The 16255-nt window shown below is 37.0% G+C and overlaps 1 protein-coding gene across 9 annotated transcripts in view; it reads left to right on the top strand.

Annotated features, from left to right (window-relative positions):
• LTBP1 (latent transforming growth factor beta binding protein 1) overlaps nt 1–16255 on the top strand; it is a 205406-nt gene that overhangs the window by 114051 nt on the left and 75100 nt on the right. For all 9 annotated transcript variants that reach the window (XM_052806077.1, XM_052806078.1, XM_052806075.1 and 6 more), the window contains 2 exons: nt 965–1036; nt 15291–15413. In XM_052806077.1, coding sequence (XP_052662037.1) covers nt 965–1036; nt 15291–15413 — 195 coding nt within the window. The remainder of the gene's footprint in view (nt 1–964; nt 1037–15290; nt 15414–16255) is intronic.

Genomic DNA, 16255 nt, shown 5'->3' with positions numbered 1-16255 from the left:
TGTAAGGTATCTCTATTGTAGCATTCAAATTATGAAAAACTCTCTTGACTCTTATTAAAGGCACTTGTTTGATCATAGTGCCAAAAGTTTAGTCCTATATGTTTAATAAATTACTGGGCTTTGCCAAGAGGTTAGCTCTTATTGCATAACCATACAAAGAAGTTACTGCTCTCATTTATGATGTTATAACAGTTTAAGAATCAATAAACAGTTTGCTGTAGTCTCAAAGGCAACCTTAAGTGGAGGAAAGAAACAATAAATAAAAATAAAAGCTAGTTAACTGAACACTTCCTATTTTGGCAAAATAGAATTCAGTCTGTATTTTGCAGTGGTGTTGTGTCCTTGACGGTTTAAACTGATCAGCCAATAAGTGACACAGTCTTTCAAAATTCAGCAACTTTGTTAGGTAAATCACAAATGTGCCTTTTTCTTGTTTCTGCCTTGTTTTAAAAGTTTGTTTGCATCCATTTCTTCTGTATTTCAAATTTTTTTTTTAATTCAGTATGGCAGGAGAAATGGTACCCGAGAATTTTGCTTAACATTGAAGATACTTCTGCTTTCTAAAGCTGCTTTCAGTTTTAAAACCACTGAGTTTCCATTATGAATCTTCAACTTTATCTTTTCCCAACATGATATTTGTAGCTGGTTTGGGAAAGTAATTATTTGAATATTTGAGAACAACTAGGATGAAAGATAATGTCCCGATTTCAAAGACTTCTTTTTTGGAAAACATACAAATTTGACTGCATAGCTGAAGACTTGAGTGGTATACCTCTGGAAAGAGATGGAATTAAGGTTACATGTACAACCTTTAATTTTAATTTCTTGACCTTTTATGCTTAACCATACATCATAAAAACTTACAATGATTTTTTTTTAATGGTTACATAATAATTTGGCTGTCAGGTTCTCTAAATAAGCATATAAATCAGCAGTATTTAACTGACATCATTTTTTTCTTCAGCTTACCATGGATACAGTCCTATGATGGAATGCCCACAAGGCTACAAGAGGATCAATGCTACATTTTGTCAAGGTACGGTAGTGCCCACAATTGATGGTATTTATTTTGAGTACCAGTTTTCTGTGACAGATTCTTTGATATTTATGACTTTGATGAATGAATCCAGTCCACTGCATTGTATTTGGGAAAAAATGTTGAGGCTACTTTGAACTCTTTCGAAATATTGGCAACTCCTTAGAGTGTTATTTTGCTCTGGGGCAAAAAAAACTTCTAAAACATTTATGTATACTCTCATTTTCTTTGATGATGAATAAAGATGACTTCGTAAGGATTCATTTACTTTGTTTTTCAGTAGAAATACATTGTTCTGTCTGTTCTTTTGCTAAACAGTGAACCTGCAGACTTACTTGGTTAAGTCAGATTAAACTAGCAATAGTGAATAATTTCTATAATCATGAAAGTATTGAGTACTCAGAGAACAATTCTTCTGGACTTAAGAGGTTAGACACAACACTACTGAGAACAGCCAGATAATGTCACTGGCAAGTAGAAATGAAAAATGATGCATACCTGGCTGCCATGTAAAGCGGTGACCCATGTACTTCAAGAATGTGCATAGTGCAGGTGAGGATGTATGGAGTTAGACACTGCGTAAGTTGTGTTACTCCAAGATTATGCCCTCTATCTCTTGGCTGTAAGCATAGAAATTATCAAAACCTACAGGGCTGTGGGATCTGCATGGTCATGCAGCTGCACAGAAAGGCTTGGGGCTTTTAGATTCTGCTGTCCTATGGTGTCTTTATCTGACGAAGCTGAACAGATCAACATAGACATATGCTCGTTCTTGCTGTGCATCTTGGAGTATTGAACAGAAGTGCCAGATGAGGATGTAGGAAAGAGCTTAATTGCTTGTCTGACTTGCTTGGCACAGCTCAAGTAAACAAGAAAAAGGAGCTCTGAGAAGATGTGAGCAATCATGCAGTGGTGCTCTGGAGAGAGATGTGGGAAGGAAGGGAGGAATGAGTTCAAGTGAGTCTGACACTGACCTGTGGTTAAGTTTGTTAGTCATTGTTGACACTGCAAGGGTGAAAGAGGTCCCAACAAATAGTAGCAGTGGTGGAGAAAAGGAGAAAATGAAAGAGTAATTGGTGTTAAAGAATATTTAGGCACTTTGGAGATAAAGTTAATTTTATTTAACTGAAAACTTTCAGTTAGCACATCGATGAAGGAACATGGCTGGCTGCTGCACATGAAGAAATTATTTTACCAACCAAAAAAATACAGTTTGTAGAGCACTAAACACAAACACCTGCTGCTTCCACTGCTGAGGGAGGTGTGAGCTGCTGTCGGAAAGTACAGCCACTTTAGCCTGTCTGCTGCTCAATTCTCTACCTAGTGGTTTACCAGTTTGCAGGGTAGGGGCATTTGGAGGATTGTGAGAGAAAATTGGGTTGGATCAAAATAGTAAAAAACTAAATGGAGGAGAGCTGCAAATTGCATCTCAAAAGCTTGTTCCCTGATCTGAAGTGAAAGACTGTAGAGTCTTCTTAATAAATAAAAGGGATGGGGAGATGTTGATGGCAACTTACTGATGAGGACTGCAAAGTGAAAAGGTGAAGGAGGTGAGTGTAAGGCGTAGATGGGCCTCCTTTTCATGTTTCAAATTAAACATGCAGGTGGTGTGTGTATTTCAGCAAGATGTTTCCAGTCATTTTGAAAGAGATTGTCTCATTCTGCATATTAGTTATGAGGTTTTTCAGAGTCTGCAAAAGAGAGGATTTCTAACTTAGAGCACAGAAAGTGTCTGGAAGATGCCATGATGCATTAGTACCATTGTGCATCCCTCTGAATGTGGTCCAGGAGAGACAGGAGCTTTTGATATCTCCAGTAGTTGTGCGCAAACCCTGGTGTATACACAATGGTTTCCTAGACAGCAGCAACCCAGCAGGCATTTAAAGGTGATTAGGGCATTCACTTTGTTTGAAGGGGTTGTACCTAGGTGTTGGGAAACCTTATTTCATGGAAACTAAGGTCCTTAATCAGGGGCTACAGACAGTTAAAAAATGGTCTGGTGCTTGTAAAGGTTGCCAGAAGTAGGCCAGGAAGTTGTTTTCTGAACAGTGACAGGTTGATAGAGAGGGAGAACATATGACTCTGGGTAGGAGCATAAGAGGGAGCTAAGTCCTGCCATGGTAGTGTGCAGAAATAGATCCGTACCTGGTAGGCTAGTCATTGTTTGTTGTACTGGGTTTTGATAGTTTTTCCTCTGACAAATTTTTGTACTACATAACTAATACTGCAAGAAATATGAGCCTTTAAATAGTTTGTTTTATTACTGCTATCATTATCCCAGAAGAGAGCAAGCTGTAGACTCTAAATATAACTTGGAGTTGGTGCATGGAAACTTACAACCCAGAGTTTAATCAGACAATGGGAGTCAAGATTATCCCACCAGGAAATAGGCTGTTGATGCATTGAGGATGGGGACAACTCTTAACTTTCTGGAGAGGACAGAGGTGGCAACTCCTGCAGGTTCCCCTTACTGTCTTATGGAGGCTTGGGTGGCTTCTCTGTAATTTGCTCACCAACACATTCCAAAAAGGAGGTACAAATAAGGAAGGAACTGGGAGAAGGATACCCATGAAACAAAGCCAGGATGAAATTTAGTCCTATTGCAGTAAGTAACAAGATTACCATTTTCCTTCAGAGGGTCAGGATTTTGACCTCTGTTTGAACAGTCATCAGGAAAGCTAGCTTCATATGTGAAAGCTGCTGGCAGGGTGCATTTCAGTCCTGAAATGGTCATTAGCATGTGCTTCTCAATGGGTCAGGCAAAAGTGTCCTGTTTTGTGTTTATCTGAAGCAGATGTGCTTTTCCAGAAGAGAAGAGGAGAGGGCTAATGAAGAAACAGCTGGCCACATCACAAGCACAGAGCAAAGCAACAGCATTATCTGTGAAAACTGTTTAAGCTGCTGGCAGAGGAGTATTCATATTCATGTAACAATGCTTACAGTTAAATTGGAAGGGAGTGGCACAGCGTGTCTGTATGCCAGTATACATTTTAATTAGATTATTCCTTGCTGAAAGGGTGTGCATGCTGTGTCCATGCTCAGAAAGGGCCAGCATTGCCAGACCAAATAGTAATGGGGATATATTTCTGAATCCCTGCCTGCTGCTAAAACGGATTGCTGTTTTCACCTAGATATCATCCAACTTTCACTGCCTTTGAAAACTCAGGCTTAAAAGCCTAATTAACTTTTTGTTTTGCATTGTTTTTTCAGTCAAAAGCCTCCTTAGTTGACAAAGCCTTTGTAGTATTAGTGTGATTAATAACCAGATCCTGATTCTTTTTTCAAGTGAGTGAACTAATGTAATGAAACATTCTTCTCTCTAATGTGTATGTAGGACAACAAAGAACCATCTGTGGGTATGCTAATTCGAACAGTTTAGTGTAATTGCTATCAAGAAAGCTTTTTTCCCCCTCAGTAATTATCTTTTCAATGGGGTGATTTATTACATGTACACACATGGATGCCCTAAGGCTATCATTAAAGCCAAAATACAGCTTATCAGGGTTGCAACTTCTTTGTCAGAATCCACATGCAATGCTAATTTCTGGTTCCCTGTTTAGAATTATACTTACTGTTTCCTCCTTCTGCTAATGGTTTTCTTGGAAAACTGAAGTAGAATGAAAAAAACAGCTGGTGAAAAGGTTGGATTCATTTTTCAGGAAACTAACATATTCCCAATAAAACACTTCAAAAATCTTATCTTGAAGAACTGGAAAAATACCTGAACACTTGTTGTTTTTCAATGAAGTAAAAAGTTGTGCATGGAAGTTCTTGAAAAGTCCCCATATGCTTAAAAACAAATGTATATGAGTTTGCAGAAACTAGTACTTGTATGTTGATGGATCAAATTCTGTAATCATGTGCTCTGGGGACTTCAAGCCTTTTTCCCTTGGCTTCATCATGATTTAAAATAAATTTTGAAGGTATATTCTGCCCTCCTACATTTGTCCCTAAAATACAGTAATAAATTTGTTTTCTCTGCATGTTGTATATATAATTATTTTTTTGTAATATAAGAGCTTCGCTTCATAAGAAATGCTATTTTATGTTACTTAGCTACTAAGTTAACAACCTTCTTTCAAAGAAGTTCTTTTATGATGATCATACTGAGAAATAAATATATGTCCAGAAACTGGGCTGGGTTGCTGTTTGGACATTGATGATGTGTTTGAAAAGTGTGGCTCTGCAAACTTGTGTTCCAGTAAATTCCACGCAGAAGCACAAAATGAGTTGGATTGATTTATCCTGCTGCTACTCTGTTAGCTCACAGAAATCAGTGGGTCATTTCTTAGAATAAGCAACTGGTTTTTTCTATAATTTTAAAAAATATATATATTGCAATAGTTTCATTAGCAACCAAACCTTGTTGTTCTCACTAATCAGGTTATTATTGAAACAGTCAACTCTAATGGAGGCAGTAAAATCTGGATATTATATTTTTCTTAGAACTGAGGATATTAATAGGGGTTAACAATACAGCTATAGCAGAAACAGTTGGAACAGTATTTTCAGTGATGTTAGTAGGTACAGTTGTAATTGATTTTCATAAAGAAAATAAAAAATGATACCTGCATATTGAGCCAGTTTGGAGATCATTCAGTCAGATGGCACTCCCAGTGAAGCCTAGCGTATACCTACCAGAATGAGTCAAATTTTCACAGATGAGGTAAATTATATATTCCAGTCTTAATTTGAAACATGAGAAATTGTGCATATTAAAGCACTTTCTCCATGAAAACATTTGTAAGGCAGATATTACTAAATAACATTTAATGACTGACCACTAGGTCATTTCTAATTAAGAAGTTGCCCAGTACTTTGAGAAATTCTAATTAGAATATAATTGATCTAGAAGGCTTGCTTTGCTTAAATGCAGCAAAGTGTCTTAAGTATGTGTGGTTCTTATTGAAATACAAGTTGCTCGCTTTGCATCAAAAGGAGATAAATATTTTCCATTCGGTTTTATTACTTAGTCATTTAAACAAAGTTAGTCAGTTTTTGAAAAGCATAAAAATCTGATTTCAGAGTTCAGTGCAGAAGTCCTCCTTCAGAAATTTACATTTCCATGGTGCTTAGGCCTGGAACCAGCTGTGGGCTGCTGATGTTGAGATTGCTTGTGTCCTCCAGCATCAGGCATTTGGGACAGAGGAGATGAGATGGGCTGCAGTACTTTCTAGCCACAAGTTTATTCTGAATCTTTCAGTGCAGCTACTGGGGCTGTGGTGGTCTGACTAGGCTTTCTGCTCCTACAAGTTGCCTTTCTTGGTCCAATTTTCGTAAGAACCTTCTGGATATCATGACTTTCCTAGCTGGCAGCTGTTGCATATTTTGTTTTTATGCCTTGTCATCTGTGTCATGTGTTGTCTAAAAATTGTGAAATTATAAGTTGTTTTCTTCTGTTTATGCATGTAATATGACTTTGGAAATCTGAATTTATTGTCTTTTGAGACAGATTTATTCATGTTATCAAAAATCGCCTACCAAACGTAAAATAGAAAATGCATTGTATAGAAATGAGATCCATTGTTTCAAAAGCGGGATTATTATTTTAATTAATACTAAATCACTTCTTAGTGTTCTTCAGTCTTGTTTATGAATAATTTAATTGTCTTTTAGTTACTTCAACATAATATAGTAAAAAAACCAAGCCCTGATCCAATTTTGGTAGTTGACACTATCATTTCAAAGTTATCAGTGCTCCTGAAAAGAAATTTGGCTGCACTCTTTCCATGAATGGTAGCAATGATTTCTTTCAAAAAACAAATTAAAGACTATTTTTGTTTACATTTGCATTGTTCAAAATTCTTGTAGTGACCCCTGACTTTTTTGAACTCACAGACTGTTTTTCTTGAGCAAAAATATTTTCTTTTAAAATGGATAGATTTAAATAACATACTGTCAGCAGATTGCAGCTTTGACCAGAACACATTAATAAACATGTATGTCCAGTTCTAGAATTTTATTTTTAAGTTAAATGTTTAAATGTGGTTAAATACTCCAAGCAGTGATGATTCTGATGAGCATAAATTCAGTGCATTAAGCATGGAGATGAAAGAATGAATTTCATTTTATAGGAATGTTTCAAATTCCAGTATGTCTGTGACCAAATATGGGCCTCACTCACTATCTGAAAAGGGTAGAGAGTGGACTTGCTGCATGTGTCCAAATGAGCTACAAGGCTGAAGGCAGAGAAGACAGCTTTACACCACGTTAAGTGTTTCCTGCAATTCTGCATTAGGCCAGCTGGGCCTGGGTGGTCTGAAGAGCTGTTATAATGGTTAACACAGACAAAACACAGTGAACTTCTCTTCCCAAATACTCTTCCAGCTGGAGGCTGCCAAAGGGAAACACTACAGAGCTGATATTCCAACCATCGGCTTTTGTAGGCTGGTCTATAGCAGAACAGCTCTCTGCTGATCAGCTAGTCTTTCTGCAACACTTTGCTTGGCTATAGTGGGTATCAAAGCTCTTCAGGTTGTGTTGGCCTGTGAATGTGTAGAAGACCAGTAGGCTGTGAAGCATTTTCATATTTGCTTGCTGAGGAATCTAGTAAAGTATTTCAGTAAATGGGTAAATTAAAGGAGGTTACAGTAGCTTTATGATGCAGTAAATCACTCAGCATGTTTCACAGTAACCAAGCAAAGCATATTCTTTCATCAGTAAGTGACAGGTACAGTTCTTGTTATAAGTAGGCACAGAAATTTTCCTAGGATTGGATGTTTACACTTGGCATAGTTTGTTATCCTTGGAGAAAGGATACTCAGGCTACGTTATGGCATTATTAATCCTGAAATAAAGCTGAAATGATTCACTTCCTGAATGTGATTGAATTAGGCATGACATTGCTCAAGGAAAGGTAGGAGAACATTGCATGTAGGTTTCCAGCAGAAAATTAAAGTAGTGTTGAACAGCAGCTAATGCAGCCCCAAAGACTGTTTTAATCTATTTTTAAAAGCTATAATAGAATTGGAGAATGAAAGCAGAACATTGGAAGGTAATACTTTCTGCAGCATGTCCTCCCCTCCAGCACAGAGTTCTTCCATGCATTGTCATACAGTGGAGAGAGAAAAAGATTCTGCTACATTGTACCCTTCTGTACACAAATACCTCTACATTAGCCAGAGGGAAACCTTTCATTAGGTGTATAAATGCTTTGTCACTTAAATTTAAGTAGCTTAGAACAGAATTTGATCCCATATCTAACTTTTTGCCTTTTAAAGTTTCGATTCATGTATTTCTTTTTAAGTCATCACAATTCCCCAGTGTGCAATGCATGTAAGAGAGCTGAACAAGTAAATCAATACTTAAGTGAAAAATCATAATATAGATTGAGATGTTGAAAAGCCACTGGGGTTTTGGATCGATCTTTAAGCAAGGAGAACTGTTTAGAGAAAAGTAACAAATAAGGGTTAAGTTGTTTTTCAGAAGTTTTCTGGTTTTTTATTTCTTCTGGACTATTCAGTCCTTCCCTAAATCACAGTTATTAGAAGAAAATAGGTTGTTGTATTAACTGTTGACTGCACTTAGACTTAATGAAATTTAATTTAGTATTGTGACATTCAGCCCATGCAACTGCAGGTGTGTGTGTGTGGTCATGAGTCAAAACTGAGGTCAGTTCTTCATCTGATTCTTTTAACTATTTGTGGAACAAGATTCTGGTAACGTGCTTTCAAAACACAGTGGTGTTTTGGGGTACTTCTAATGTAAAACCTTGAAGACTGCCTTACCCTGGACAAAAATCCAAGTAAAATTTCTTCATGAACGTTCTCAGAAAACAAGGAGAAAAAGCCATGAGTAAAGTAAATTTTTATTTTGATATCTGAGCTATCCATTCATTTCCATCTTCTATCTACTAATTAATATATGTAAAGTTCTTTGAAGATGGTTTTGGACTTAGTGAAACTATATTACAATTATCATGGTTTATAACAAGTTTAATGTTAGCATGTGCTTTCTCATTTAAATGAATACCATCTTAATGTTGTTCCCATCTTCCTCCTTCACTTCTGTTTGGTTTTGGAGGGTTGGGTTGGGTTTTTTTTGTCAGGAAGATTACTTTGTTCGTAGTCACACTCTTCACATGAGCAGACAAGCATTCACCTAGGAAATGGTTGGTTTAGCTTGTTTTTTCCCCAGGAAATTCAGTGGCAGTGAGTCATTAACACATTGCATTTTCTGAGAGCAGGTTGACCTGACACCCAGCAGACCTATAAAAATCTGTGGGAAGATATCAAACACGAACTGTTGTTGTTTTTAAGAGAGCTTGTTTTAAGTCCTCCTTAGTGGGAAAGATTGTGGGATAGTTTAGCAGCGGTTTGGTTACAGTGTCTGAGTTGTTCGAAGCTGGGAGCACTGAGGTGGCTCTGGAGGAGAGTGTGGTAGCTGACCTCACCATATATCAAGCTGTGTGCTTAGAAGAGGGCATAGGAGGAGCTGAGACACAGCAGTCTCATCTGTATAGTACTGAAGCACCACTGTCAAGACCCTGGTTATGGCAAAGCTTCTGTGCATTTGGATGAACTTGTGAGAGCCGAGTCACCAACAGGGCCTCTGGGATGGCATTTGGTTTCCACTGCCATCTCAACAAATCCAAAGTAAGGGTAAAGCTTTCATTTCTTGTCAAAATTTCATGGAGACAGAATACCAAATCTAGGAGCACAATGTGTCAAGGACCAGTTGCATATATTTGGCATGTATAATACTAAAGAGTAACAGCAAAGGGTCAGGCTGTGAGCCAGTGCAGAATGATGATGCTTCTTTCATACCGGTGGGGTTACACCAGTTTATTACCATTGAGAAGGGTCAAGTCATTCACATTTATAAAGCACCATCTATTACAAAATCAAGGCTTTATTTACCAGTTCTTTATAAATCATAAATAACAGCACCTACTATGAGAGTTTGCTGTGGAGCCATGCAAGGTGCTGTGTGGAAAAGCTCCTTGCTTAACCTTTTTTTTCTGTATTGCTAACACAGGGGCTTTTTACCAGTGGAACTTCATTACTCTGTTTTCCTTGAAAATTTAATATTTAGTTGGTCTTTAGAAAGCTTTATTTACATATTTATGGTTTTATAGGACTGCTACATAGTCCCTTAAAATATTTCCTCTGTGTATATGAAGAGGTTTAATCAAATCACTCTACAAGCATATCATCAGTTCGTACTTCTGCACAACAAAAGATTATTCAGATTACTTCAAAGTAGCTTTTTCTCTAGTTTTTACAATGGAGCAAATTAATTATTATTGCTATACTAATTTAAAACTGAAATATTTTTTGTGTTCATATACAAGAAATAGAGGGCGAAAAAGAAAAAAAGAGTCTGTAAATCTTGAATCAGATTTCTTTTCCAACTGCCTGAACAAGTTGATTCCAGTGCAATTTGCACAGCTGGGCAGGCTGGCAGGTGGTAGGAAATATTTTGAGTAGGTGGCCTTTTACCACAGTCTGAAATAAAGTGAAGTAGGTAGTGAATCTGGAAGGGTTGGTTGTTGGGGTTTTTTTTTACCCAAAGTTGTTAAATAAACACTGTTCTTACATGTATGTATGTATATTTCTTTTGAAAATTTGAAGGTGGTTTTTTTTATCAACTTGTGGCTTGTTTCTGTTGAATCCCTAGATAGGCTTGTGTAATTCAGCATAGAGCATCAGCTCAGTAATTCTATGAGCTCATTGAGAAGACATGACTTGGAAAAGAGGCACTAAAAATACACTATAATTAAGTTATGCTGAAGCATCAGAACATGCACAGTAAAGTTAACTTTAAAAACTGACAAATTCAGCAAGAGGAATATACGTGTGGTGGGTTGACCCTGGCTGGATGCCAGGTGCCTACCAAAGCTGCGTTATCACTCCCTTCCTCAGCTGGACAGGGGAGAGAAAATATAATGAAAGGCTTGTGGGCCGAGATAAGGACAGGGAGAGATCACTCACCAATTACCATCACGGGCAAAACAGACTCAACTTGGGGAAAATTAATTTAATTTATTACCAGTTCAATCAAGTAAGATAATAAGAAATAAACCCAAATCTTAACACTCCCCCCTACCTTTCATCCCAGGCTCAACTTTACTCCTGATTTTCTCAACCTCCTCCCCCTGGTAGCATAGGGGGACCGGGAATGGGGGTTGGGGTCAGTTCGCCACATGTTGTCTCTGCCACTCCTTCCTCCTCGGGGAGGACTCCTCACTTCCCCTACTCCAGCGTGGGGTCCCTCCCATGGGAGGCAGTCCTCCACAAACTTCTCCAACGTGAGTCCTTCCCATGGGCTACAGTTCTTCACAAACTGCTCCAACGTGGGTCCCTTCCACGGGGTGCAGTCCTTCAGGCACAGATCCCATCTACCTGCAAATTAGCTACTTCAGTAAATAATGCCATGAACCTTCACTATTAGTAGGCAAAACTCTAAAACAGGATTTTCCCAGTATCGCCGATAACAGATACATTCCTATGCTAGTTTTTCTCAGCAGTGACATGACAACTTCAATTGACTTTAGATTTCACAATTACAGTTTATCTGTATAAAGACTTAAATATAAGCTGTTAAAAAATTTTTCCTTATAAAATCCAACTAGCAGTTTTGCTACTAAGTGTTCAAGGTCACTCAGCTAGTTGAAGTCTGTAACCTGTGACTAGAATTTAAGTGCAAAGCCAGATTTTTGTACCCCCTTCTGCAGAACAGAATTTTTTTTTTTCATTTCACTGTCAATATGTGTGTATATATATATATGCATTTCAGTTCAGTAGCTGTTATTCAAAGTTAAAAAACTGCTTGAGAATTATAATAGACACCATTTGTACCTTCTACAACATACAGATAGAGTTTTACAAACTTAAAAGATATGGTTCAATTGAGTAGTACAGATAATAGTAGTGTTGTGAATAAAATGATTAAATTCAAGTTAGAAAGCAGGTTTCATAAATGTTTTTTTCCTCTTCTGATCTAACTCTGCAGGATTTTACTTTTTGTTTTTTACATGCCTATATACTTTCAGTATTCGCATAATAAAATTTATCCATATATAGATTTTTAACCTTCCTTAAAATGAAGCTTGATGCAAACAATGAGTAAAATCATCATCTACTAGATGAAAAATGCATCATTAATCATTTTAAACATTGAAAGTATGAATGGTCTTATGTTAAGCTGTATAATTACTTACCTTGCTTAAATACATGTAGAATGGTAGAGTTATTCTCCTAGATAGGAAGGAAAAGTGCCAAATTTTTCAAAAAGGTGACATATAAGCAAATAACAATGTATTTTAATGGTTAACAAACAAGACTTGGTCTTTCCTTGAAAATAAGAACTATAAAATCAAAGTCAAATTAATATTTAAAATAAGTTGTCTTTTTCGCTGATTTAAAATTTAAATGCTGTCTTCACTAGACAAAGCGTTTCTGCTAATTCTACATGGATATATTCTGGATATATTCCAGAAAAAGCGACAAGAGAAAGTGGTATGTTATGTATGTCCTCTGGGAGATATTTTCCATTTTTTTCCCCAGCAGTATAGGTTAATTTTCCTATAAATAAAAATGTATACTTCGAACTTGTAAAGGGAGAAAGTTGTTTAAAGATGTCCGGCTATTACAATGTAGACAGTGAGCAATTATTTTCACTATATGTGCCAATGTCAACACCAATGAGTAACTAATATTAAACGATAAAAAACAAAAGTTAGCTTACAATAAAAGAGCACAGTCTTTGTTAAAAATATGTATCTTAATTTTTATTTTTTTTATTCTCTTTCTTCCATCTCTTAATTTCTCCTTTGCTTTTCCTCTTCCTCCAAAATCTATATGTGCTTTCTGCACATGTGTGTCTGTAATTTGTGTAATTGCATTGAGGATTTTTGTTTTGAAATTAATCTGGATATTGAGATTTTTCCTGTATTCGGAGTAAAGCGTACTGTCTCTTCCTCTAACTTGTTTCCAATGACAGAGTCAGTGCTTCATCAAAGCAAGTAGAATTGTTCCATGGTTTAGTATTTGAGGACTGATCCGACAACCCAAATTGCCAACAAGTAGAAAATTCAATAGTGGGTTCTTGAGTGTTTCAGTATTTGCTTTCTATTAGCTTCTAGGTATTTCATAGTCTTCTCTTCCGTTATGTTCCTTGTCGTGCCCGATGTTTGAAAGTGGAGGGTTAGCAGTATGTCCTTTCCTACCGACAACTTTGCAACAGCATCGATATGTTTCTATTTAGGGATGTTTCAGTAATGTCTTTAGTTTGCTAGCTGTTAAGATTCAAGTTCATTCCTCACAATAGTCACAAAAGATAACGGTATTGAAGCAACGATGATCGTCCTTTTGGGATCAGTTGGCACTCTGTAGATGCCTTCAATCATATTTTGAGACTTCAGGGCAAAACAAAGAATGTAGTCAGACTAAGCAACTGAAGAAACTGTCTAAAAAAATTTCACCAAGTGCATCAGAACAAGTCTAGCTTACTAAATATTCTGTGTTAGTGCAATCCTTAAATAAGATATTCCTGCACTTATATGGGACATCTTCCTGCTCAAAGATTGGATGGGTCAAAAGGTAGACTGCTGTAGGAGAACATTTCAGCAGGTTTTTGTGCTCTTTTCTTATACCATCCTCCTTTTTAAATAGTCCTCTTCCTCTGAGGTCAGAAAGTCATGTAGTCTGAGAATTTCACTTGAAAATTCCTTTGAGGCAGAGCTGATCCTTTGTAATTCATGTGGTTTCCATCACATTTTATCCAAAGTTCTAGGATAGAAATTATCACCCTTTGTCACATGTGGCTAAGTCCATAGAGGTGAAGTTGATCCAGGTGGTGTCAAGGTACTAGATTAGGTATAGCATTGGAAGAGCTGAGGGATAAGCTCAACACTGAATATTTGGAAAAAATCACAGCTGATATGGCAACTGCTAGAGCCTGCTGTACTCTGAGCTTAAGTCTTGTGCTCCTGTGTACTGGGACAGGCAGCCAAACTTGTGGAGAAAAATTAAGAAAAGGTAGGAAAATAAAACATTCTTTCTGTAGGTTTCCAAAAGCAAACTCCAGCACATCTGTTATATTTCACATATTCAACTTCTTACCCTCATTGGTTGTGTTGAATCAGGAGCAACATACAATGAGATCAAATAAAATGGTGAAAGTTTTATAAAAACTAAGAGGAAAGGTAATAAATATTATATATTTTAGATAAAATTATCGCTAATACCTGATTTTCAAGGAGCTAGCTGGAATATCTGACTTCCACTTGAAGCTTGTTTACCCAGCAAGGTAGGCATTTTTCCCTAGCTTAGGGAAAGGGAGGGAAAATCTTATGTAGGAATAATGTGCATGAACACTTTAAAGTAGGTCTATATCAATGTGCTGTCTCTATTTTTCTGAAAGAGACATGACAACTTATGATGGAGAGAATTATAGGTTAGGGTGGGGTATTTAATTATTTCTTTTTATTATTTTAAGGTTTTGATTATCAGTGCAAGCTACATTGTTACTGCCTCCTGAAATAAAATCCTAGTTTGGCTGACTTAGTTACAGATGGTATCCAGATTGTTGGACAGGTCCTATTCTAAGAGTAAGTGAATTATAAATACAACCCCAAGTGTGATAAAGGTCTGAGGCCCAATGCTTGGGGCATGGGAGAATAATTCAGTGACACCCTGAAAGGGACACTGATGCAAGTAGCCTAGTGACAGCAAACTTTATCAAAGCAGTTGTTAATTATTACAAAGTTGTGTTCCCATGGATACAATCCTTTTCGCCCCACATCACATGTGTTCTGTGCTTCCTGAAGCATATTCTTGCTATTAAGATGGGGTACAGTCTTTAGGCTAGAGATGGTATTTTTGCATTGTGCTTCTTCCAGCACAATGAAGCTTCAGGCGTTACTGAATACAAATACTAATAAAAACTGTATTAAATGTGTCAAGCAGTGTTCTATCCTGTATAAAATATACTAAGTCACTTAAAACTTGTCTCCATGAATATTCTTGTGAATCGTGTTTGACCGTGCAAGCAATCATCTACGGAGGAAAAGAGAGTTTGATAAGCCAGTCAAAGTGTATTTGTTTTTTAATTCAGAGTACTTAAGAATGATGTATAAATGTAATTTTTTTTCTGTTATGTTCTCAGCAGTGTTTTAAAAGCTTATAAATCAAAAGTTGTCAGTATGGGGAAAAGTGTTGATTGGAGTGTTAACTCGTAACAGTTCTCCTGCACATATTTAAAAAAAGATAATTTCTGAAGAAGAATCTGATTATTTTCAATTTTCTCACAGATATCAATGAGTGTCAGTTACAGGGGGTATGCCCTAATGGTGAGTGCTTGAATACCATGGGCAGCTACAGATGTACCTGCAAAATGGGATTTGTGCCAGATCCTACCCTCTCAAGATGCATACGTAAGTAATAGTGCCAATCAGACTACCAAAACAGATACTTCGGTGTACTTCAGATGAGGATTTATTTGACTGGCCCCAACTCTTCTAAGCTGTCCCCATCTTTTTTGCTGTCCCTGCCTCCTTTTCTCAAGCTTATTCACTTTATTTAGTCATTCTTAGTGCTCATGCCTCTTTTTTGTCTCTGTCCTGGGAGCCTTAGTCTCTACCAGTGGCTGTCTGGGATCCTTGCCATCTTTTCCTGGTTTTCTTGTCACAAAACCTTCAAGGCCACATCCAGCCTTCTCATACACTCAGTCTTTCTCACCAGCCTGGAGTTCTCCTTCCCACTATTTTTTTTATCCCTCTCTGCTAGATCCCCAGCCAAAATCATCTTTGTGTCCTGCCTTCCCCTCTTCCACCTCTGCAGCTTTGACCTGGGTAGTTTCCATTACTAAACATTCAGCCCAGGGTGATGTTTGGCACATTTTCCTTCTGATTAAAAAGGATTAAAAATTAAGAAGTAATTAGGAGAAAGAAAAAGTTGTGAACAGCATGAATGCAAATATTTTTCTCTGTTAATCAGCTTTTACTTGGTTTGAGATCAACTGCCTCTGCAAGAAGAAAAGAAAGCATAGAGAGCAACTAAATTTCTCACTTTAAGTTTTTTGGGGAAGAATATTTACAAGTGAAAAATACCCCATTTCCTAAGCTCTTTATCTGAGCTATCTTTAGAGTTACAAAATATAGTCTAGAGTCGTGGGTGAATTCTTTCATTTTTTCAGCATAAGTATCTTGTACTACTAGGTAATGACACTCAATTACTGAGGAAGTTTTTCAGCATTTTGAAGAATTTCTTACCACTT

The sequence above is a fragment of the Harpia harpyja genome, chromosome 13 (genome assembly GCF_026419915.1).
Source record: "Harpia harpyja isolate bHarHar1 chromosome 13, bHarHar1 primary haplotype, whole genome shotgun sequence".
In the NCBI taxonomy this organism is placed as follows: Eukaryota; Metazoa; Chordata; class Aves; order Accipitriformes; family Accipitridae; genus Harpia; species Harpia harpyja.
This window is presented reverse-complemented; position numbering and strand designations above follow the sequence as displayed.